Genomic DNA, 27049 nt, shown 5'->3' with positions numbered 1-27049 from the left:
GCCTGACTTTTATGTCCTATGTAGTTTAACAGATACTACCTTATTTGCTGAAATTCTAAACACCTTGATATTCTAAGCCTACCTAGAAAAACACTGAACTTTAACATACAGTTTAAAAGAGTGATATAATAGGGTAAGGCACAACATGTTTTCTAGAAGATGACTGCTTAAGTATTAGAGGCATTTATGGGTTGCAGATCTCCCAAGTGTGAGGCCAGGGCCCAGCTAATAACCAACAGCAGCTACTACTTATTAGCTGATTTCTAAGGCTCAGGAAATGCTAAAGAGCTCTGTAAATGACACCTTTTTGGGCCACTAGTGCCCTGCTAAACTGTAAATCCAAAGGCCTTTTCGTGGTCATCCTTGTACATCACATTTTAATATCATCAATATTTTCTGACCACATTTTAGCACTCTTTTTTTCTCCCTCCTTATTCCTGTCAAACTCTATTCACACTCTCCTTCTTGGAGGGCTCATTCAGTTCTTGATCTCTTAGCTCTTGAAGGACTTTCAAACTTGCTTTGGTTTTATTACTAAACTTATGTTTCATAAATGTTCCAGCTTGTTGTCTTACTAGCATTGTTAAAGTAATGACTCTAAAGTATCTTAATATCCAAACCAGTTTACTCTCCTGATTACCTATCTCTATGAAAAATGGTAGAGAAAAGAATGATTCTTCTAGTTATTCAGAGGCAAGTTGTTTTTTGTTTTTTTTTAATCCTTCTATTGTCAAACCAACCAGTACATTTACTGATTATTTCTTTGCAAAGTTTCTCCCAACTGTCCCTCCAATTATTGATGTAGTTAGCTCATGCTCACGCCACCTCATGCCCGACCTGTCTCCTGATTGGTTTCCATCCTTAGGAGATCGAGTATTTCAAAACTGTTTAAATCTACCCTGTCTTTTTTTTTTTTTTTTTAATTAGGGTATAGTTACTTTACAATGTTGTGTTAGCTTCTGCTGTACGATGAAGTAAATCAGCTATATGTATACATATATCCCCTCACTCTTGGACCTCCTCCCACCACCCGCCATCCCATCCCATCTAGGTCACCACAGAGCACCAAGCTGAGCTCCCTGCGCTATACAGCAGGTTCTCACTAGCTATCTATTTTGCACACGGCAGTGCATATATGTCAATCCCAATTTCCCCATTCATCCCACCCCTGTGTCTACAGGTATGTTCCCTACGTCTGTGTCTCTATTCCTGCCCTGCAAATAGGTTCATCTGTACCATTTTTCTAGATTCCACCTACATGTGTTAATATTTTTTTTCTCTTTCTGACTTACTTCACTCTGTATGACAGACTCTGGTCCATCCATCTCAACAAATGACCCAATTTTGTTCCTTTTTATGGCTGAGTAATATTCCATTGTATATATGAACCACATCTTCTGAAATCCACCTCTCTTTTGATATGAAAATCTCAGGCATCTCAGAGATTCTAATAAACTCCCCCTGACTTCCTATTCCATGTCCCAGAAGCATTACCTTCTGCATATCCCATCAGACCAGAAGATTTTGTTTTACTTTCTGAAGTTAATTTAAAAAGGTACAGTTGGCCCTACATATCCATGGGTTCTGCATCCATTCAATCAACTGTAGAAGCCACAGAAATGGAGGGCTGACTGTACCATGTAATTTTCTACACTATAAGGGACTTGAATATCCTCGGATTCGGGTATCTGGCAGTAGCTGGTGGGAACTGGTGATGGTGGGGTGGTCCTAGAACCAATCCCCTGTGGATACCTAGGGACTACTACTGTATCTACAAAGCTGTAGGAGTTAAAGACTGTGTGTAAGTACATGACCTTCTCTGAAGGAGTTGTTCATGCAACTCAGAGGATAGGATAAATTATATATGAACTCAGAGGTAATACGACAAAAATATCTAAACACTTTAAGCACATACTTTGGTTTCTTTCTTGCCATAGTTGACTATTATCCTTCTATATTTTACTTTTTCATTACTAAATTAATCTAACCACATAGCAGAAAATTTGGAAAACAGGTAATAAGATAACCTATTTTCCGACTTTAACGCAATCATTATCATCATTTTGATATATTTCGCTCTAGTCTTATTTTTTTTTAATGATCATACTGTACAACATACTGTTCTGCTTTTTTCTCCTAACAGAATCTTCATAACTCCCATTTTATTGGCTGTGTAACATTTCATAGAGTTTTATTTAGGTGATTCTGGGAAAGTATTTGTTTGTCTTATAAAGGGAATAAATAATGTTATCATAAGTCTGAATAATTATTTCCTTGTTTTATTAGCTAGAAGTTCCTGATTTGTTTGATTTCAAACCATCCTACCTCCCTTTCACTATACCAGCACAGCCTTCTTTAAGAGTAGGTTTTTTGATATCTTTTAAAAAATATTTTACGTCAGAAACTAAAAACTTCATCATAGGTAAAAAACTTCTGTTCCTAGACAACGCAGGTGAGCTGGGAGCCATTTAAACATTCCTTTTTGGTACAGGAGTCTTCCTGTGAGCTATATCATTTATTCATGCATGTGCTTCAAGCATGTACTTTTTCTTAACCAAACAAATGGTGAATTTCTGATATCACTCTGACTTCCTGGCTGTCAGTCACTTCCCTTGCCTTGGTTCAAAAGGAGTGGGAGGGGTGGTGGATGGAGGGCAGGATGCAATTTACAGACATATTCAAATGTATAGGAAAATGCATATTTTTATATATTAATATTCATAACCTTATTCAATGCCATCTGTTTGGACTCATAAGCAGTCTTGTTTTTTGATAATACCCAGCTAAAAATACATCAAGTTTTAAAAAGACAGTGTGGGCTATTTCTTTAAAATTTACTGATCCATTAAAAAAGTTTACTGATATACTCACCTAAAGTTATTAAAAATAGGGGAGAAATAGTTATGTTTAATTGACTATATCCTATATTCTGCACATTGAAAAAATACAAACATGTAAATTAAATGTGTATGGTTAGCACAATTTAAAAAAATCTTTAAGTAAAGCTACTAATAACTTTGTTACAAGCAAAGCACTTCATCATACAAAACACACAATAATAAAACAAATATCTTCAATTTGGAGGATCCTAACCAGGGGTTAAGGGAGGTCTGTGAGCCTCCTGAGAATTATATATTGCATATATACTTCTTTCCCTAGAGAGAGACTTGCAAAGGGATTTGTCATTAATCCAGCTAATCAAGTCCATAAGCAAATTAAAAGAAAAATTCATGTATCCTAACACTTGACTATTTGCATTAAAGACTATAAATCAGGCCCCAGAAATTTGCTCAAAATCAAAGTAATATTCAATGTAATAAAACTAAAATACAGTACAACAGAGATTCATGTTGAAATTTTCATCAAATAACACTATCAAACCTCCTGCTTTAGTCGTCATGGGACACGTCTCTATGACACTGAACAATGAGTTGATTTAGTCAGCAGAGCAAAAAGCAGCAGCAACAAGACCAAACAAGTCCAGGGAAAAGACTGAGATTATACAATAATTTCCTGTGCACTTACTCTGTGCCTGACACTGTGCTTTACTCACATTGTGTTATTCACAATAGCCTTGTGAGATGGTTATAATCATCATCCTCATTTTACAAATGAAGAAACTGAGGCCTCTGGAGGTGGTAATATGTCACCTGCATTTTGAGGAACAGGGCTGAGATGTTTGTTGGTAGAATGAAGGAAAAGCAGGATGGGAGCAAACTTTGGACTCAGGTAGTGGTCATCTAGACCACTTTTCCATCTGACACCAAAATCCTTTTAATAATAACCCTGACAAATGATGAAAGAGCCATATATGCTTTGGAAGTTCTGAACTTGATTTATTGTGTAGAATCTTTTGGAAAACAGAGATTCATAACAGATGCTACTCTTTGGAATTAAGATATAAACAAAAATGTTTTTTAATATTCAAGTAGTTTGAAGAGATCAGGTTAATTTCTTCAATATTTTTGTTCTACAGTGTGGATATACATAAAAATGTCATGATAATTACTATTTGGTATTCTCTAGAAGAGCCTCAGTAGACATCCTTGTTTTTGCATGTTACTCCTGCAAACAGGAGTCCCTTAAATTCAAACTATAATTTAAACACACGTCATAAATTGCTCCTTATTGTATTAAAGAATTGACCACATGCCATGTATAATACTAGGACAGGCATCTTTTAAATCAGTAATAGCTCTGAAGACACTAAAGTTACTTTTAGATATGGGGAATTAATATGACTAGGTCAGAGAGACGGGGAGACTTTCAAAGACAAAAACAATCTTACCAAAGTCGGCAAATGCTGACTGTCCAACTACCATCATATTTTGAGGTTTTTCAAATACAGTACTGAGAGAGAAATTTCCATCCTGTTAAAGGCAGAAAGTTTTGGATTAGACCATCACAATCCATTCATTTGTCAAATGTGAAACAAAGCATTTTAACTAAAGCAGAAAAATAATTTAAGACTTTTGTTGTACTGCAAAAAATTATCCCAATTTTTTGTTCCACTTTTCTCATAAAATGAAAGAAACTGCTGTGAGTTGAAGATGTGCATTTGGAGTGCTTTCCTTGCTGTCAATTCAGGTATGGTATGTTTTACTAAATCATCATCATAATTTCAGACAGAATGAGTGTCTTCTACTTTCAAGTACTGTGGAAGGTTTGGGGAATATAAAGAAGCCCAAAACATAGTTCCTACCTTCAAAGAGCTTACAGTCCAGTTGGGAGATAAAATATAAGTCAGGAAAACAGAATTTCTGAAGGTAACATATAAGTGGTATAAGTAGGAAAGACACTATGTTTTACAGATTTCAAGGAAGATGATTCTGTTGGGGGTTAATTAGGAACAGATATTCAAATGAAATGAGAATTACACTCATCCTTAAATGGCCCATTCATTATCAACCCAAGTTTATGTATCAATCAGAAAGGGAGCAAAGGAGTACAACAGCTGCCATGTACTAACCAGAGGTGGATAAGCTAAACAAAAAAGGAGAACCCATTAGAGATCATTTGTTTCAGTTACTCTTACCAAAATGGAATGTCTGGCTTACAAAAATAATATACATTTCTTTAAATTACTGCCTTTCTTTTCTATAATTTTAGATTACTACACAAGAAAAAAACCCCAAAACTCTGCATTTGGGTTTTGAGCTCTCAGCTTTAGAGCTCTCTTCTTATCACTGATTTCTCTATTCACTATTCGATATACTGACCCTGATTCCTACATACTTTATATAGGATACCTATATATTTTAAAATATTAAACAATTTTAAAACATTTTTCTTCTTTGTTCCTCTAAGGATACTGCATATCTGCAAGTTAGTTTCTTAAGAAATTATTTCTAACATTTACAGAGAAATGCATTGCTACACTGAAAGCATGAAGACTACATGCTTGAGAAACATGAATAAGTAAAATTTGCCTTGTGACAGGCAGTTTTCCAACCATTTTAATACACCATCATCCACATGCAGAAACATGTTTCTCCTACCTACCATTATTAAAGTATCTGATATATTTTTGAATGATTTTTCTACGGAAATCTTATTTACTTGTCTTAAAACTTAGGATTCCCCTCCAGTCTTACTGAGTACCTGAAATTACACTAGAGATGCATCAAAATTGCCAAATTTCTGACAAGTGTCAAGTGAATTTGCATTCTAGAAAGATTACAGCATCGGGTACAAAGTGGACATAATTATTCTTGAATGAATGGAAAAATCTCTCTTAAAATACATCAGCCTCATCTAACATAAAGCTGAACATCAACCTATTAAATGACTCAAGTGAATGAATTACCCCAGTGAAGTACTGTTAAACTCAATAAAATATATTTAGAAATGTTTCCAGATACAGGCATACTTCAGAGATATTGCAGTCCAGAACACCACAATAAAGTGAGTCTTGCAATAAAGCAAGTCACAGGAATATTCTGGTTTCCCAGTGCATATAAAAGTTATTTTTATACTATACTGTAGTCTATCAAGTGTGCAAAAGCGTTATGCCTAAAAAAATGGGCATACCTTAATTAAAAAGTACTTTATTGCTGAAAAAAAGTGCTGTCATCCTAAGCCTTCAGCAAGTTGTAATCTTTTTGCAATAGTAACATCAAAGATCAATAATCACAGATCACCATAATAAATATAATACTATGGAAAAAGTTTGAAATATTGTCAGAATTACAAAAAGTGACACAGAAAACAAGAAGTGACCAAATACTGCTGGAAAAATGGTGCTGATATACTTGCTTGACACAGGGCCGCCACAAACCTTCAATTTGTAAGAAAAAAAAAAAAGCACTATCTGTGAAGTGTAATAAAGGGCAGCACAATAAAACAGGTATGCCTGTATAACTTCATGATGCATCTCCACCAAGAAACACTGAATACTCCCCAGGTGACAGCCTCCCATTTCTAAGATGCCACATTCACCATGAATCTCAGTATAAGAAGAACAAAACCCTCTTCTAACTGTAAGAAAAAGAGAATCATATATTCTTGCTACAGTGAGAGCGTGCAGAATACATTATATATATGACATAATTGGGGGAAAAGATAACACTTTATTGAATTTATCTTTCCATCATTATCATTGCTTATTCTTTACTCCATTTGGCAGTACAAACCTATAGGACTTAATTTCAGTGTCATGTACATATTTAGTATTTGATTAAAATGATTCAATAAACTTAATCATCACTATGTTATTACTCTTATTAGATGACATATTTTAAAGTGATGCATGCCTACACTTATTTTCAAAGATGAAGCTGCTTTGTACCTATTTAATGTAGGAAAGACAAACGTGATCAATACTCTTCTAAACTGAGAGAGTAGAACAGTCTGGTAGAAAGGGAAGTAGACATGTAGTTAGATGACAGGGCTTTCATTGCTAAGTTGTATCACTTTGGAACAGCCACTTACTGCTCTGGGTCTCTGTTCTTCAACTGTTCGAAGGGGATAAATGTATTGTGTACTCGCAGGGTTCTAGAGAGGATCAATGGAATGAAACTTTAGGAAGAGTTCTGCAAAATGTAAAGTTATCAGGCACTTTTAAGGTATTTTTATATAATGTCAGTCCTGTGCTTCTGAGCTGCAAGTACTTTTTTCATGGGCTGCTATTTGAGACCACTCCACTCTGTCCCATTCATTACCATGCTGTTCTTACTTGCCTTCATTGTAGTCCTGCAATCCAAAATTGGGCCAACCCACTGCTACAATTATAACTATGTCTTTTACCTTTTCTTCCACCTACTTGGTTTCTGGAATGACTGTGCAATGACTTAAGGGTCCAAATTTTAGAGACAGATTTCCTAGTTCAACTCCCAGCTCCACTGTTTCCTAGCTTTGAGGTCTGAACAAGTTAGTTCTAATGTAAGCATCTGTTTACTTATCTCTAAAATGAATTTTTACAAGGTTTTTGTGAGGATTAGTAAAATAATCCATATAAAGTGCTTATTAGCTCAGCATATGCACAAATATGTATGTAGTTAACATTATAATTGGTAGGAGGAACGCTAGTATTAATACTATTATTTCTGCTACCCACCATTGAAGCAGCTAACACACTGCCATTGACAAGGGATTTGCCATTTTCTGCTTGAATTCCAGCCACAGGTGCTATGTTGTAACAAGTATCTTTACATGGAGGACCACCTATGCTTTGGCCTGCAGGTTTTAATATTTACTATTAAAACTGCCATATTTATAATGTTAAAAAATGATCAGGAAGCAACATAGGATGACTATCATGTGTCTACATCTTTATTTGCATAAAGCAATGGTTCTTGACCAGAGGTGATTTTGTTTGCCAGAGGACACTGGGCAATATATGGAGACATTTTCATTGTTACAATTGAGAGCCAGCTTCTAGCATCTAAGTGAGCAGGGGCCAGGGGGGATACTGCTAAACAACATACAATGCACAGGACAGATCTCCACATTAAAGAGTCATCTGGCCTATGGTCAGTAGGCACATGAAAAGTTGCTCAACATCACTAATTATTAGAGAAATGCAAATCAAAACTACAGTGAGGTACCACCTCACACTGGTCAGAATAGCCATCATTAAAAAGTCTACAAATAACAAATGCTGGAGAGGGTGTGGAGAAAAGGGAACCCTCTTGCACTGTTGGTGGGAATGTAAGTTGGTACAGCCATTACAGAAAACAGTATGGAGGTTCCTCAGAAAACTAAAAATAGAATTACCATATGATCTAGCAATCCCACTCCTGGGCATATACCTGGACAAAACTATAATTCAAAAAGATATATGCACCCCTATATTCATAGCACCACTATTCACAATAGCCAAAACACGGAAACAACCTAAATGTCCATCGATAGATGAAAGTATAAAGAAGATGTGGTACATATATACAATGGAATATTACTCAGCCATAAAAAAGAAACAATGCCATTTGGAGCAACATGGATACAACTAGAGATTCTCATACTAAATGAAGTAGAGTCAAAAAGAGAAAGACAAATACTATGAGATAGCACTTATGTGTGGAATCTAAAACATGGCACAAATGAACCTATGTACAAAACAAAAACAGACTCTCAGACATAGAGATCAGACTTGTGGTTGCCAACGGGGAGTGGGGGAGGGAGAGGGATGGACTGGGGGAGTTTGAGGTTGGTAGATGCAAACTATTACATTTAGAAGAGATAAACAATAAGGTCCTACTGTATAGCACAGGGAACTATATCCAGTCTCCTGGGATAAACCATAATGGAAAAGAACATAAAAAATGTATATATATGTATACTGAGTCACTCTGCTGTACAGCTGAGATTGGCACAACATGGTAAATCAACTGTTCTTCAAAAAAAACTCCAAAAAACAAAAACAAACAAAAAAAAACAAAGAATCATCTGGCCTAAAATGGCATTAAGTGCCAAGATTGAAAGTTTCTAAGGGTGGTGGGTGTTGTCCATGAGTCTGGCTTTGCCATTCCCCTCTTAACTCTTTCCCTTCATGATACTTATCTATTCTCTTCCTTGAGTTTCAGTCCTACATTTCTAACCATTTCATTGATATGTCTCTTATATAAAACAATTTTTTTTTCCTGCCCCAAATTAGATCTTCCTTTGTCTTTTCTGTTACCCTTGCATTAATGGTCCTTCTGTCTTCTCATACCTATCCCTTCTTGTCTATTCCCAACATTCTACTCCTTTAATCATCCACCTCTTTCCCAGGATATAGTAGATTCTACCTAAGTCATCCCCCCACCTACAGATTTTCCATGCTAACCTATCTGATATGCAATAGCCAGAGTAACTGCAATAATGAAAGCTCTATTTATCTCATGCTCAGTCATAAAACCTTTAGGACTTAAGCTTCTCAATAAATTTTTAAAAGATCAAATTACTTAGTTTAGGAGTCAAGACCTTTGCTGATCTTGTCTAAACCAGTTGTTCTAATCTAACCTTCCAGTATCTTTTCATATTCTGGCCCAAACCAGCCACCTTCTACTCTATGTCCTGTGTTTCCCATCCATGTCCTTGCCCTCTTCCTTCTTCTCACTTTCAACCACTAAAATCCTGCTCATCTGTACCAGCCATTTCAAATACCACATCTTCCTTGAAGCCTTCCCAGATGATCCTGGGTGGTCCAAATGGAAGCAACTGCTCTGTCTTTTAACTCCTTGCAGCATGAGGTTTCTACCTCTCATCATACCAGTCAGAGTTGCCTACACTCACATCTTAGCCCTCCTCCTCGTCTTCTGTCGACTTCTGATCTCCCAGAGCACCTACCATGGGGCTGTGCCCAAACTACCTAAAAAGATTTGTTGCAGCGCATATTCTTCTATCAGCTAATATGGTTTTATAGGGTTTGAGGGTTTTTTGTCAATTAGTGTGTTACTGTGAATTGTTTGCCCAACTTCTAATTAAAAATGATCCTCCCATTTTACAAAACCTACATTTTATCTGAACAAGTTAATTTTGAGTCTACATTCCCCTTACTTTGTACTAATGACTTTTATATTATTGTTAACGTGAGTACCTTATTGACCCAGCTGTTTTACCACATGAAAAACCCTTAGTCTCTACTGTCAAATAGATAATTTATTTTCTTTAAAGAAAACAAGAAAGGGAAAAAAGAGTCCAATCAAAATCGAGTCTCTTCTTGAAGATTTTTCTCCTATTGAGTTGCTTCACTTTATGACCTTTAAATCAGCCTAGGTTGAGAGGAAATAATATACTCAAAAGTAGTCTGTAATTTTATATATATATATTTATTTGTAATGAAGTTTTCTCCCCCTTATGGATACTAGTTTGTTAATCAAAATGACTGATTTTCTCATTTTCTAATACCTCAAGATTCACTTGAAGTATTGTTTTCAAGGCCACCTGAAAACGAGTATCCCCCACTAGTGGAAATTTTCATTTATGGTAATCATTAAAAATATAACTGTATTTCTATCATCAGAAAAACAAATACAACTATATTAAAAAATATAATACATTTGGGCTTCCCTGGTGGCGCAGTGGTTGAGAGTCCGCCTGCCGATGCAGGGGACGTGGGTCCGTGCCCCGGTCCGGGAAGATCCCACATGCCGCGTAGCGGCTGCGCCCGTGAGCCATGGCCGCTGAGCCTGCGCGTTCGGGGCCTGTGCTGCACAACGGGAGAGGCCACGTCAGTGAGAGGCCCGTGTACCGCAAAAAAAAAAAAAAAAAAAAAAAAAATATATATATATATATATATAGTACATTAAACAAAGATAAATCTTTCTGGTTTAGATGTCTTTCTTTTTCCTTGCCTCATAAAAAAAAAGAAAAAAGGATCAAATTGCTTAGTTTGGAAGTAGTTAGTAGTATTTAAAAGCCCTAATCTTGTCTAAACAAAGCTGTTGCCCGATCCTAGTTTCCTTCCATGAAGAAATCTGAATCATGACTCTTCTATAAGAGATGGCTGATAATGAGTCTTCTTCCATGAGCCTGCACTTTACGTTTTTAAAAATCTGTTTATTTTTCACAAGTATTTTAACAAAAATCTACAAAATGCTATGGGTTTAATTTAGATTGAATAAAAGACAATCTGGAGTAAATAGCTGGGAAACCAAGTGATCTCAAACTAAAATTTGGTGTGTATTGTGTGCCAGGTATTTTACACACTTTGTTGCATTTAATCTTCACAAACAGTCTATGAAGCCGACATGACACTCTTATACCTGTTTTCCATATGAGGAAAGTGAGGTTTAATACTCGACCATTATTTGATGAATGTCACTCAGTTGGCCAATTTGGCTTGTCCTCAAATCCTGTCCTCCATTATGTACCTATAATTCAACTTTAAAAATCTGGGTAGTCTATTCTTCATTAATTAGTATTTCATATAATCTACATCAAGCTAAAAATAAAGTGAAACCATGACATCAGTTTGGGAATATTCTACTTGCAATTAAAAAACTATATTGCCTCGTCAACTTGCGAGTAAATTTAGTATCTGTTGTTCTTATTTTTGTATATAAGCCTGAAGGCAAGTAGGAAAAATTAGTCTTTTAAAAGGGGTTTTCTTCAACAAACCATCATGCTGACAACTTAAGTGACAGGCATCTCTCTCAACAGCTGACAGCCTAGCAGGGGCCCTGTTAACATGCGTATTAGGGAAGACTGATTGGTTTAATTGGCGGGTCATGCCTAAAAACCTGCAGAGGAATTGATGCTGAAAGAATCATTTCCTTCAGCAATATTCAGCAGTTTGAATGCAGCAATGCAACCAAAAGCTCTTAAAGTTGTTCTATTTATTGTTGAAACCAACCGACCAAATGATTACTTTCATTTTACTTTCTAAGACTGTGTGCTTTTTTTTTTTACTGAAAGCCATCATTTAAAAATGCTTCAAAGAAAAGATTTCTTACCAAATTTTTCCATATCTCAAACTGGAAGGTATTAGAGGCAGACAATGTCGTGAGGAATAAATCTAGGAGGAAAATAAGAGAATTGTAAGTTCTGTTACTGATGTGTACATTTAAAAACAGGAAGAAGTACAATACATAAAAATAGTTTTAATACAGTTGTACTTAAATGTATTTTAAATTTTATATATATATATCATATATATATACTCTTTTGTATATCAAATGATGTTTATTGATAGTTTACACGATTCAGATCTAAGCGTCATCAATGGTGGGTAATGTGACCCTCTTACAAGATCAAGGATGAATGCTACTGTGTTTTTTTTTTTTTGGCTGCACCATGTGGCATGTGGGATCTTAGTTCCCTGACCAGGGATTGAACCTGTGCCCCCCTGCAGTGAAAGTGTAGAGTCTTAATTAACCACTGGACCACCAGGGAAGTCCCTAAATTACATTTTAACGAGCTTGATCCATCAAAGAAAAGAAAGCAGATGACCCTGTATTAGTACAATTAAGGAAAATGTATTTAAAGAAAGCATTTAGTATTAGTCCTTCAAAAGCATTTTTTATTTTTAAGAACAATTATGTGTACTACTTTTTTATCTTACACATTTTAATTCTAAGGTAGGCTACATTTTTAAAAAAAGATATTCTAATCATAATCACATTTTGCTTTCTCACCCTAAAAGCAACACTTAACTATATATCATAGTCAGGTTTCATCATGATTTTAAATAACAGTATTACAGCATCCACAATCTTTGGCACTCATGTTAAGTGAACAATAAACTGTATTTCAAATTTTAATAGAATTGTCTTCATATATTCCAACTAAAAAAGTTTTATTAAAAAGTGCAAGAATTTTAATAAAATTTTTTGAAAAACAGTAGGTTGACAGTCAAATCAAACAACCTATTAATCCAAAAGCCAGGTAATCTGCAAGTCTATTCTAGTAGCAGCATTTACTATGTTTGATAATGGCAATTTTACTTAATAAATAGAGAAGTTTTAAAATGATGAGTTGACTCATAGGAATATTAAAATGACATTACTCTTTTGCGCTTTAAAAAGATGAACGTGGTATAAAGACCACAACTACCTTTAAGAAAAGTTTTTTTTTTAATCCCATTAAATGTGTTTAGAAAATTATCATTGATATGTTAATGTTTTCTGTAAAGGCTTCATATTAATTTAATGAAGCTAACTTATGTAATAATTACAATAAGAAAGATTTTCATAGAATTCTTGGAAAACTAAGTAACCTGTTCACTTTTATTATTAGTTGAACTCAAAACTAAGTGGAACAACTGTCTATGTCAATGTATCAAATATCTCTGCATTTATTTTCACCACACTAAGGATGGACATAGAAATGTAGTCTTTTACTAAGATTATTTCTTTAATCTGTCAAACATATACTCCCAATGAAGTATTTATTTCCATACTCCTCTAGGAAAACTCCCAAACAATATCTGCGATTTATGTGATGATATACCTACAACCAATCTTCTCTCCTTCGCCCACGTATCCTTCACACTGCCATCAGCATGATTAAAAAACAAAAGTGCAAATTTGATCTCATTTCTTCTCTTCCAGGATATAGGAATAATCTCATCATCTGTCAGGTGAAAGCCTACCTACCTACATTTCCAGGCTCATTTTTTGCCACTGCCATGATGTTTGTTGATTCTATTTTCACAGCTTCACTGGCTATTTATTAAGACTTTGAAAAACAGTCAAGTGACATGAGGGATTGTAAGTACCTTATAAAACAGATTTAAAAAAAATTTCATTTCATCATTCAATTATATAAAGAGGTTATAGAAAAATAAATAATTCATTATGTGGAGAAAGAAAAATAGAGACAATTAATTATTAAAAATTCAATATGAAGAATCATGCCTCAGACTTTGAATGAAATGAGAATGAAACAACAGCTAGAAAAAAATTTTAGTCAACAAAGCGATAAAGTTCTTACCCTCCCACATGCCACGGGGCAACTGGGTCCATGCGCCGCAACTATTGAGCATGTGAGCCACAACTAGAGAGCCCGTGAGCCACAACTACAGAGCCTGTGTGCTCTGGAGCCAGCACATTACAACTACAGAGCCTGCTCGCTCTGGAGCCCGTGCGTCGCAACTAGAGAGCCCACGTGCTGCAACTACTGAGCCCCTGCACCACAACTAGAGAGAGAAGCCCACATGCCACAACGAAGAGCCCACGCATCACAACAAAAGATCCCACGTGCTGCAACTAAGACCCGACACAGCCAAAAACAAATATTTTTAAAAAAGAGTAATTTACACAATAAAATGAAAGGAAATGTACTCAATAAAACTAATGGATGCTGTAACATGCCACTGAGATCCCTCACGGAAATGAAGGACTTATTCCCTCAGCTGCTGGAAATGCTGCTGGCAGACAGCCCTAAGAAACCAGCCCTTTGGAGGACAGTTTTGGCTGAAGAGTACTACCTTGCCAAAGGTTGTGACCTTTTCTGTGCTAGCCTGCATTCAATAACTAGTCAGTTCAGAAGAATAAAGACTAGACCCCCTCACCACAACTCAGGACAACTCTGCAGGGCCATTCCACATTCAGAGGTCCCAAGGTCAGCTGAGGCTTCTACTGACACTGAATCATAGTCCAACTTTTCCCTTCCACTCGTACTGACTAGAGCACTCCCTAAAACAAACTTCTTGTACACTCATCTCCACCCCAGAATTTTCTTTGCAGGGAACCCAATCTACAACAGTTAATACCAAAAGTGATCTGAGAAAGCAGACACTAAGATTTTGGAGTTGGATCACCTATCATGGTACTGGCAATAAAGATTCCTTCACTGGGGGTAAGCAGTGCACAGACAGCCACACTATCTTTTACTGATGCTGTCTTGGGTAGTATTCTGGTGGAAGGGAATGTTCCACTGGGTGTGATACTTGAGGCTTTTTGAGAAATATCAGATAAACACTAACTATAAGGACAGCAGAGTTTGATGGCTATTGCTAAGCTCAATTTAGGAAATAAAGGAAAGACACAAAGGTTGAGCATGATTAATGAGAAATTAAAAGCTAAGTGTGAAAGCCAGAGGGCCTCTTCGAGAGCAAAACAAGAGGTTCTCACCTCCAGTAGCAGGAGGGCAAGGAAAGCTGACGACTAAGACCAGGACTTAATGGTAAGAGTAGAAGAGCTTCCAAAAAGGTTAAATTCTCAACCTAAGCAGGTCTGCTATGTTAAGGTTAGAGCCCTAGATGGGAAAAAATGATATTTGACCCATGGGATAGGAACATCTAGGTGATAACCTGAAAATCATGAATCCCCAGATTCACTTGAATGGATTTTCAGAGCCTGCAGGAGTGGACTGTTAAAGGTTGACATTCCCTCTTGTTTGAAGATGATGGAGAAGTTTCCCCTAAAGGCTAGAGTTCTCTCTTATTGGAAGATGATGGAGAAGTTTCTAACTCCATTAGGCAACATTCTTCCCACTTCCTACAATCTGTCCCACTTTCTCTGCTGCCACTAGGCCAAAACGTGGGGTTAAGTTACAAGATAACCTAACCAGGAATGTGTGCACATTTGAGGGAGAAAGGGACTACAGCCTGAATTAAGTGCAGGACCTAGCTAACATGTACTGGCATTCTGAGAGTACATGATCAAGGTAGGGGTTAAGGGGTGGGGTAGGGAAGATGGGGTGCAAGATGAGGCACAATAAGGAGTTGGGGGTATGGTGATTACATTGGACCTCATCTACTCTAGAAGTGGCAGCAATTCATTTTATAAGAGTAGATACATATTCTGGATATGTGTTTGCCCTTCTTGTCTTGAAAACTAATTTAAAAATGCTAATAGAAACAATATGATGATAGCTGACATCACTGGTATTCAGTTGAAGAAATAATCCTTATCAAAAGATTGCATTATAAGTTAGTTGAAAAAGTCAAGATATAAACCCCAAACTCAATTAAATCCTTGTTCATTAGATTCTTTTAACAAGTAAAATAGTGAAAATAGTCTATGTTCATGCAGTCTCTTCTCAAAATATAGACACATAGTCAAGTAAGTGTGTACAAAAACTTTAAATGGTTTATGCTTCAATTATCTCCATTCATAGCTTGAAAGGATTAAACTACTGCATTTTAATCCTTGCCAAGTGCAGCACAGCCTTCCTTTCAAATGAAGAACCCTTTCGTTAATGTTGGCATCAAAAGGAAGCCTTAGGAGTTTTAGAAACTTAAATTGGAAGTTGGACTATGTGAACTAAACCATGTTAGGAAAAATCAAAACAAAGGTTAATCATTAATAATGGACACCTAACATCCTTTCGATATGGTATAAAGGAAGAGATTAAAAATTGTGATTTCTGGCACTGTATCCCCTCAGTGTGACATCTCAACTTTTTAAGAAAAATATCCCAATGGAAATTTTTAAAAAGTAGTATTCGTAATGTCATTTATAGTTCCTGCATGAAGAAATTCTCCTTGGATACTGAGTCACTGTATTTCCAAAGGAGTTCATGGTTCATTTGGAAAAAACATAGCTAATAAAATATTTTTGGTATTTTCTAGAAGCATCAGACATTTTCACAAAGAATGGTTCAAAGCAGTATTCTGTACTGTTTCTATGCTTGAGCCAGGAGGATTTGCCAAGTTCATGTTTACATCTGTTCTGTAGTACTGTCCAGTCTTTCTTAGTCCCAGTTACACTAGTGAAAGGGCAGCATGAGAGTGTAGAATAAAATTATCTTTCATCTGTTTCCACTTGTTCATAAAACAGTACACCGAAGGCTATATAACTGCTGAAATCATTAAGATAAACCAGCTAATGCCAACAACTCTTCCCTTTCGCGGCAGCAGTTTAACTGCATTCTGAAGCTCAGAGGTCATCAACTCAAACACTGTAAGGCATAAGGCTCTAACTTAAAGAAGTTAAGAGGTCCTGGTACAACCAAGATGATCAAATAGTAAAAAGGCACAGGGCATACAAACTGACTAAAGATCTCAGGATGGGGGAGACAGTAGGAAGTAGGGGACTAGGAGGAACTAAAAAGAGTCCATCACCGACCATAGAGGATGGCAACTAGTTAGCTCCAGCCAATTGTTGTTGCTACAGAAATATAATTTTTAAATATGGAAAATCATATTTGAAAAATATTGAAATATAATTCAAAATATTTTAAGCAGCATGGGAAAAAATTAAAAACATCTCTGCAAAGTCAATTTGAGGTACTAGATTAAAACCTGATAGATTATTGCTTTGGTTACATATTTGTTCACAGAGAACCAACCCTACTTCCTATATTCCCTATACCAAACACTGCCAGATAATATTCTGTACAAATGCACTAATTTAGTAGATGGTGAGGAACCTATTTGAATGGGTCCCCATTCACAAGATACTATTCTAAGGAAGAAGTCCAAATTTCTAAGAATCATTTTAAAATTTCAATTTTAAGTTCATAAACTTCTATCTAGACTTCCTTTCCCTTTCTTTCTCTTTCCTATCCTGAAACATTGGGGCCCAAATGAAGATTCTCTATGCTTAGCAGAGAGCTCTGACTAGACACTTAGACACAATACTCTGGAACACAGGCACACATTATTATAAGACTAAAGGCCCTTAACGCTGGGTAAACAATAAACCTACTCCCGCCCTGCCTTCTCTTATCAGTCAAATCATTATCAGAAGTATTTTTGTTGTAAGAAAAAAAAAAGGTTAGATTGACGGGAGCCTGTTAAGTGTCCTGAAATTGAATGTTTAAGGGGGTGATAATTTTCATTTGAGGAAGATTATTAACAAGTGAGAACTGGATATATTCTAATTACTACATTTTTATTATAGGGAATTTATTCTCTATAACTTGGATGTTAGATTTTTAAGAGAAATGTAATCAAGGTAATTATGGTAAATTAGTGATCTTCAAAGACTTATTAATATTTTGAAGTCTATAGTGTTAGATGAATCTCAGTTGAAGTCATTTATCTCCTCTACTCCTATGAGATCGGGGTCTTAAGGAATCTGGGGGAGTTTGCAATTATTTATTTGTTTTTTGTTTGTTTGTTTGTTTAGGCTGTGCCGGGTCTTAGTTGCGGCATGCAGGATCTTCACCATGGCATGTGGATGACTTCTTAGCTGTGGCATGTGGACTCAGCTGTGGCATGTGAACTCTAAGCTGTGGCATGCACGCAGGATCTAGTTCCCCGACCACAGATTGAACCCGGGACCCCTGCATTGGGAGTGCAGAGTCTTACCCATTGGACCACCAGGGAAGTCCCCTGAGTCCGCAGTTTTAATTTTTCCAATCTTGTAATGTTTCTATGGGTTAACACACATTAATTTAAAATTCCAATATGAGAACACACTTCATCTCCTAGGAGAATCCTCTATGTTCCAGAAGGTAAAGAATTCATTAGAGATTATAATACTTAATGATGGGAAGAACTGGAGTACAGGAACTTGGCATTAATCATCACTAAGATTTTCAGATTTTCCATTAACTCTCATTAAAGTTAATTTTCTTGAATGAAGGTTTTATAATACAAATTTTAGAACTGCATTTGGCCTGATGATTTTTCTTAGGGCAATGAAGTCAGTCTTCATACATTTGGTTTATACAATAAGGCTACCTACTTCCATTAGTCCCTTTCATTCCTGATCCTTTCTTATCAGGTCCACTCATTCAAAAACAAATGTTAGGTAAAGCTTATCTTATTAATGTAATATACACACTAAGTGTATATTACAAATTTATACAAACGTATAAAGATGTCATACTTGCTAATTATTTAGAAGCCACCTTCACAAGCACGACTATCCAAAACCAGTTCTTCAGGCAGGTGAAACATGGCATCTAGGATTTCTGAGTACCTATATTGATGTTAAAGGACCTTTCCACCAAATTTATTTTTTATGCATTTCTGTCTAATGAGTTGTTTGATTTTTAACAGAATTCTTAGTTTTCACTACATGATGGGCTCCTACTCAGGGGCTAGGGTTAGAGAAGAAACCTCAACTTTGCGCACAAAAAGAGTGGCTAGACATTTAAACCAAATTCAACCTAAAAATAATTTAAGTGGCATGATTCAATCACTGTGATAAATGCTCTAAAATTTATGAGTAGAAGCTGTCAGTCTCTGATAATTGCTATGTAAGATTGAACTGCAAAACACAATACATATGGGTCAGCAGAGTTTAGCAGATTATTCCTCTTATAAATCCAAGAGAAGAAGAGTTAAACATACAAAATGAGTTATTTAAAATGATTCAAACTCAGTTACTCAAAAGCAAATCTCTGACAGTAGGCAGTTACATCCCATCCTCTAGAAACTCCTGATTTCTGTACTGTCTTCTATTCTTAACTTGTTTTTCTAAACACCAGAGAGGAACTTTCTGCAGACTAGAATAATAGTGGACTTAATGAGATAATCTATCTATATGATTTCTGTGCATCATTTTTGGAACATACTAGAAGGGAATATTTTTGCTGAATCTAGAGCAGTGTAGTAATAAAATGCTTGATGTGTAATAAATTCCAATAAATTGTTAAAAGTAAAGCAAAGCATTAACCTCCCTGGGCTTCATTTCCCTGCCTTTGAAATGGTGTGATAAGACTAAATGATCTTTAAGATTTCTTTTATATCTATCTACCTACTCATTCAACATTTTTTTTTTTTGCGGTACACGGGCCTCTCACTGTTGTGGCCTCTCCCGTTGCGGAGCACAGGCTCAGGACGCGCAGGCTCAGCGGCCATGGCTCATGGGCCCAGCTGCTCCGCGGCATGTGGGATCTTCCCGGACCGGGGCACGAACCCGTGTCCCCTGCATCGGCAGGCGGACTCTCAACCACTGCGCCACCAGGGAAGCCCCATTCAACATCTTTTAAGCATATCCTATGTGCTTGGCACTCAGTTAGGTATTGGATAAACACAAATGAGGCATGCTCCTTGCCTTTGAGAACATCTGTCTCCTTGGAGGAGACAGATCTGGAAACAGCACATGGCAATGGCTCAGCTAGAATTATGAACATATAAGATCGGGACTGAGTTAACAGAGGTACTGTTGGGGGGAATTTGGGGAGGACTTCACTTAGAAGGTAACATTTCTGCTGGTCACAAACTTAACAGGTAATTAGTTTTAGAAGCAATGATACATCAGTGAAATGTTAATGCTACCAACACATGTCATTTTACAGCATATAAGGCACTTTTTATAGGAATAAGTTAAAACTAAACAATCAGATCATTAAGAAACTTCAAGTTAAAGCAACTTGTTAAAATAATGAGACATACTCATGGCCTCTAACTCATTCAAAAACAAATGTTAGGTAAAGCTTATTAATGTAATATACTAAGTACAATTACAAAAATTGCTCATATACCCATTCCAGCCATATGAAATCTGAAGTTAATGATAATTCTGAGAATTAAATAATTTTCTCAAGATTATGGAATTAAATAAAGTAGTCTCTAAACTTCACATGTGAAATTAGAAATATATTTCTCTTAAAGCAGAAGTACAGTATTGATTAAACATGAAAAGTAAGTGTACATTAAATGCATTAAAACGTCCTTTCAAATAGCTACATAAAATAATTTAAGAAATTTAATGTTAACTCCAAAAGTATATCTTTAACAATATGGAAAACACACAATTGTAATGCAAATAGTAAGCCTTATAGTTACTAATAAAACTCTAATTTTAAAACTGTCTTCTCTGCCTTTTGTAATGTAGTGTAGAATGCTATTTATAGGTCATGTTAAGAGTGCTCACTTCAATAAGAAGAGATTTAACCTTTCTTTTTTAATGTCAAAGGGCTTTATGTAAGAATTGGAACTTCATCATTTAAAACTAAAAACCTAATTAAAACACTGTACCAAAAATAAGAAGGAATGGCTTGTTAAGCCAGATAGGAAAGTTCTATTGATGCTTTGTAAATTTATCATATTTAATTTATACAATAATCTCTAACAGAGCAGAATAATCCCATGTTATAATAATCCCATATCCACTATAAACCTTCATCCTGAAACAGCCCCCCTCCCCAAAAGTATGAGCAACAAAATTCAATGCCATAGGTTTAAACAAAACCCACCATTTGGCATTATGATGGACTACTTTTAGGTTGGCAGAAGCCCACCAAATGTGAAATTTCCATCTCTGCAATGGCATTGTGAGGAGCTAGTACTGCAAACTTGCTCCCTAGCAAAACAAGCATAACTGGGGAAAATCACTGAAAAACCCAACCTTTTAAAGTCTCTGGAAATTGTTTTAGATGAAGAAACATTCGTTCAAGAAAATAAAACTGGGTAAGAATAGTGAGTCTGTGGCATTTGAACCACGACTCGCCTCTCCCTTTCCCTCCTAGCTCAGTGTGATAGAAGCTTTGCTTCAGGCAGGTGCAGACAAAAGCATAGGGCACCCTTTCTCCCCAGGTACCAATCAAACTATTCCTCTAGTGTAATCGAGGGTTATGGTATATTCCTGAGGTGCGGGCAGGTACCAGCATTTCTCATCTCTCCCAGCAACATACTACAGAGGCTAAATTCCAAGCAAGTGTAGCCAAGATGTCAGAGAATCTCTTCTTCAACTCAGCCCCCACTGATGGGGTGGAGGATCTACCTCAGGCACAGCACAGTCAAAACAGTAGGGCTCTGATAACCTGCATCCCAGCTCATTTGTAGGCTATTGGTTCCATGCTGGAGAGACAAACCAAGAAGATCAGAAACTACCACCCTCACCCTGCGCTCTGCTCCTAAAGCATGGGTGTCACTGGGAGGGAAGTACATCATTGGCTATACTTCCATCTCTGGAGCCATGGCTCAGAGATTCTGGCCAGGAGGAGAGGCAGGCTGTAACACAGAGAACACCAAGGTTCTTGTCTAAGGAAATGACAACAGAAAGAGGGGAAGTTCAAGCCTAAGGGCACACTCAAAACCAATGGCAGGAAAGCAATTAAGAGGAGGCTACCAGCTTCATGAAACAAATAACCTATATCACTAATTATTAGAGAAATGCAAATCAAAGCTACCATGAGGTATCATCTCACACTGGTCACAATGGCCATCATCAAAAAAGCTACAAACAATAAACGCTGGGGAGGGTGTGGAGAAAAGGGAACCCTCTTGCACTGTTGGTGGGAATGTAAATTGATACAACCACTATGGAGAACAGTATGGGGTTCCTTTAAAAACTAAAAATAAAGCTACCATATGACCCAGCAATCCCACTACTGGGCATATACCCTGAGAAAACCATAATTCAAAAAGAGTCATGTACCAAAATGTTCACTGCAGCACTATTTACAACAGCCAGGACATGGAAGCAACCTAAATGTCCATCAACAGAGGAATGGATAAAAAAGATGTGGTACATATATACAATGGAATATTACTCAGCTATGAAAAGGAATGAAATTGGGTCATTTGTAGAGACGTGGATGGACCCAGTCTGTCATACAGAGTGAAGTAAGTCAGAAAGAGAAAAACAAATATTGTATATTAACACATATATATGAAATCTAAAAAAATGGTATAGATGATGTTATTCACAAAGCAGAAATAGAGACACAGACATAGAGAACAAACCCATGGATATCAAGGGGGGAAGAGTGGGTGGGATGAATTGGGAGATGGGGATTGACATATATACACTACTGATACTATGTGTAAAATAGATAACTAATGAAAGCCTGCTGTGTAGCACAGGGAACTCTACTCAATGCTCTGTGGTGACCTAAATGGGCAGGAAATCAAAAAAAGAGGAGATATATGTATACGTATAGCTGATTCACTTTGCTGTACAGCAGAAACTAACACAACATTGTAAAGCAAGTATACTCCAATAAAAAAAAAAAATCTAAACCACAGACCAGTTTACTAGAGAGAACTAGGGGAAGAACAAATATAAAGAACCTTCCTGGGGGTCTGAACAACCTAAAACACTGACCTAAAAAACTAACCTGCAAAGCAGTCCAAATTTAACTATACCAGACTACTAAGCAATTTATGCCCGAAGGTGTTGTTAAAAATAATAGAGCAATCAGCTGGCAATCAGTGGAGCCTAACAGGTGAGTATGATCAGGGAAAGAGCCAGAGAGCCCTGCTACTACTGTCATCCCAAGGTGATGGTGCACATGTCAAAAGCTGTAGCCTCTGCAGAGCAACATCAATGAAAAAGTAGAGGGAATATAAACAAAACAATATAATAAAGAGAAAAAGAGCTAGAAAAGTGGTGGCATTGCCATTTTAGGACGATTGGAGCTTAAATGCTCCGGAAGAAATAAGGCAGGTCACCTGGTCCCCAGAGTTTCCCCAATCTGTAACACCGGCCAAGGACATGTCCACCTAATGTATCTGCTCTTTTTCTGACCTCATCATTCTTGAGGGTGCCTGAGCCTCTATTCCTCTAGCATACTTAGATAACCAGTAGCTTAAGGATATACAGCATGCACAATACACTATCCAAAGGGCTGTACTGGTGATGCAAGTATTCTGGGAGTTCAAGATAGAATCCTTGGTAGATTGGAGAGATTCTATAAGAACAAGTGGCAAAGAGATAACAGGCAAATTTGGCTTTTCTACAGTGCTTATGGAATTGATCTTCTTGAGTTTTTTTTCAGAGTTAGGAGTGACATTAGAGAAAAAATTCTGGGGAGATGTAGGAATAGGAAGCACCAAGACTCTGTCTCTTCATCAAGAAAACAACTGCACTTGCAGAATCTATCTGATGTACTCATTTTGGAATTCTATAGTCTATTGAAGGCTTGCAACTTCTAGGGGAAGGCCTGCATGATAAACTGCAGTTAATTTTGGTCTATTTCAGCTCCTAGCACAGTATCAGCCACTCATACTGCACCTCCAGCTCCATGGAAGGCAGCTGTGCACATGTTCCTGGAGCAGTTATGGTGGGCAAAAAGGACCCTGACCTCCAAATATCAGAGATCTGTTCTCGGATCACTGATTGCTGCTTCTGATTACAGAGGTGCAGAGAAAAAGGGCAAGGGCACAGCCACTGTTGTTACACTGTTGCAACCCACCTCCCTTCCAGCTGAAGTGACTACGGGGGGTGGGGTGGGGGATTTAAAGGGATAGGGCACTTCTCCACTCACCCACCCACCCTCCTTCATTTTTCTCTTTTACCCTGTTCAGAAGCCAGACATTAAATACTTGACATTAAAAAGCAAATGCATATATGGGAAAAATTAGAAAGTAACTGTGCATGTCCAGGGAAAGATGCAGGCCCAGAAAAGACCTGAGAAGACCTTAAGTTTACCCATCAGGCTGATCCTTGGCACTGAGAGAGCCTACAACAATCAAAAACAATAAACAAAAACAATAACAAACCCCAGCAAGACCTGGGGAAGGGGAGGATATGATTTCAAGAGTTACCACATTATATAAGATTCAAATGTCCAATGAGAAATCACAATGCATACAAACAAAAAGGAAAGAACAGCCCATTCAAAGGAAAAAAAAAATCAACACAAACTATCACTGAAAAAGACCTGATGACAGATCTATTACACAAAGACTTTAAAACAATGCTCTTAAACAGGCTCAAAGAGTTAAAGGAAGATGTGCAGAAAGTCACAAAAACAGTATATGAATGAAATGGTGTATTTCAAACAGTACATGAAATACCAACAAAGAGATAACCTAAAAAGAAACCACATAGAAATTTCAGAGCTAAAAAGTACAATTACTGAAATGAAAAATTCACTACAGGGATTCAAAGGCAGATCTGAGCAGGCAGAAGAAGAAAAAGCAGTGAACTTGAAGGTAGTGCAATGAACATTACTGAATCTGAAGAACAGAGAAAAAAGACTGAAGAAAAATGAACAGAGCCTAAGGGACCTATGGGACACTGTGGGAGTTTCACAAGGAGCAGAGAGAAAGGAGCAGAGAGAATATCTGAAAAACATGGCAAAAACTTCCCAAATTTGATGAAAGATGTGAATATAAACATCCAAGAAGCTCAATAAACTCGAAAAAAGATGCATTCAAAAAGACCTATACCAAGACATTATAATCAAAACTTTCAAAGGACAAAGAGAGAATCTTCAAAGTGATTTATCACATCTAAAGAATCCTCAGTAATATTATAAATAATTTTCATCAGAAACATTGGAGGCCAGAATGCAGTGGGCCAATATATTCAAAATGCTAAAAGAAAAAAAAAAAATCAACCAAGAATCTTATATCCAGCAAAACTGTTCTTCAACACTACAGGAGGAATTAAGACATTCCCAGATAAACAAAAGCTGAGGGAGTCTGTGACCACTAGATCTCCTCTGAGAGAAATGCTCAAGGGAATCCTTCAGGGTGGAATGAAGGGGCACTAGACAGTAACTTGAAGCTATATGTTGAAATAAAGATCTCAATAAAGGTAAATACACGGGCAATTATAAAAGCTAGTCTTACTGTAACAATGGTTTATATCTCCACTTTTTGTTTTCTACATAATAATACACAAATTGTTTAAAAGAATCACTACTCTATCGCGGGGAGGGGTGGGTTGGAACGACGGGGACCACCAGCTGTAGCAGTGGAGCTCTAATTTAGGCCCCAGGGTCACGGTGCACCCCTTTGGAGCTGCAGGTGGAATGAGACCGGTGCCTACTGTGGGGAGAAAAAAAAAAAAAAAAAAAAAGAATCACTGCTCTAAAAACCAGTATTATCATAACTTTGGTTTGTAACAACACATTTTCTTTACAACATAATTTAAGAGACTAATGCATTTAAAAGACTTATTTATGTTTTTTGTCACATAATGAATCTTGTGACATCAACAACTTAAAGGAGTGGGGATAGAGTAGTAAAGGAGAAGAGTTTATGAAGTCTATGTTTTGAAGTTAAGCTGGTAGAAATTCAAATTAGAGTTTCTTAACTTTAGAATATTAAGGGTCATCCCTATGGTAACCACAAAGAAAATAGATACAGAATATACACAAAAGGAAATGAGAAAGGAATTTAAACATTTCACTACAAAAAAAAATCAACTAAACACAAAAGATGACAGTAATTCTGGAAATTACAAAAAAGCTACAGCTCATATAGGAAACAAATAGCAAAATGATAAAAGTCCCTCTTTATTAGTAATTAATTTACATGTAAATGGATTAAATTCTACAATGAAAAGGCAGAAATTGGCTGAAGAGATAAAAACACATGACCCAACTATATGCTGCCTATAAGAGACTCACTTTAAATTCAAAGCTACAAGACTGAAAGTAAAATGGAAAAAGATATTCCATGCAAATAGGAATAAAAGATGTTCAACATCACTAAATAATAGGGAAATGCAAATCAAAACTATGAGATACCACATTACACTCACTAGGATGGCTACTATGAAAAAAACAGAAAATAACAAATATTGGCAAGTATGTGGAGAAATTGGAACCCTTGTGCATTGTTGGTGGGAATAAAACATGGTAAAGCTACTGTGATGGTGACTTCTCAAAAAATTAAAAATAGAATTATCATATGATCCAGCAATTCCACTTCTGGGTGTATATCCAAAATAATCAAAAGTAGGATCCCTAAGAGATGTTTGTACACCCATTTTCATAGCAGCATTATTCACAATAGGTAAAATGTAGAGCAACCAAGTGTCCATCGAGGTATGAGTGGGTAAGCAAAATGCAGTATATACATACAATGGAATATTATTCAGCCTTAAAAAGTGAATCTGACATATGCTGCAACATGGATAAACCTTGAGGATATTATAATAAGTGAAATAAGTCAATCACAAAAAGGTAAATACTTTATGATTCCACTTACATGAGGTATGTAGAGTAGTCAAAATCATAGAGGTGTAAAGTAGAATGGCGGTTGCCAAGGGCTTGGGGGAAGAGGAGACGGGGAAGTTATTGTTTAAGATGGTAGAGTTTCAGTTTTATAAGAGGATAAGAGTTATGGAGAAAGATGGTGGTGATAGTAGGACAACATTATGAATGCATTTAATACAACTGAACTGTACACTTAAAAATGGTTATGTTGTATATTTTGTTATATATAGAAATAAAAAATGAATAAAACTTGAAAAATTCTTATTCAGAGAAAGTGACTTTATGTTTACTGTAAATGTAAAGTTAGTCATTAAATATAAGACCATGGAATTATAACAAACTTCATCAAAAATCTGGCTGTTTTATGTGTGGGGGATTAATAAAGCTA

General features: G+C 36.5%; 1 protein-coding gene across 4 annotated transcripts in view; it reads right to left on the bottom strand.

Annotated features, from left to right (window-relative positions):
- Positions 1-27049, bottom strand: part of ITFG1 (integrin alpha FG-GAP repeat containing 1) — a 237403-nt gene that overhangs the window by 157558 nt on the left and 52796 nt on the right. For all 4 annotated transcript variants that reach the window (XM_004264870.4, XM_049703687.1, XM_049703689.1 and 1 more), the window contains exons 7-8: positions 11877-11938; positions 4289-4370 (exon numbers count right to left, since the gene is read on the bottom strand). In XM_004264870.4, the coding sequence (XP_004264918.1) occupies positions 4289-4370; positions 11877-11938 (144 nt within the window). The remainder of the gene's footprint in view (positions 1-4288; positions 4371-11876; positions 11939-27049) is intronic.

Source organism: Orcinus orca, chromosome 20 (assembly GCF_937001465.1).
Source record: "Orcinus orca chromosome 20, mOrcOrc1.1, whole genome shotgun sequence".
In the NCBI taxonomy this organism is placed as follows: domain Eukaryota; kingdom Metazoa; phylum Chordata; class Mammalia; order Artiodactyla; family Delphinidae; genus Orcinus; species Orcinus orca.
Note: the sequence above shows the minus strand (reverse complement) of the source record. Positions and strands in the feature narration are given on the sequence as shown.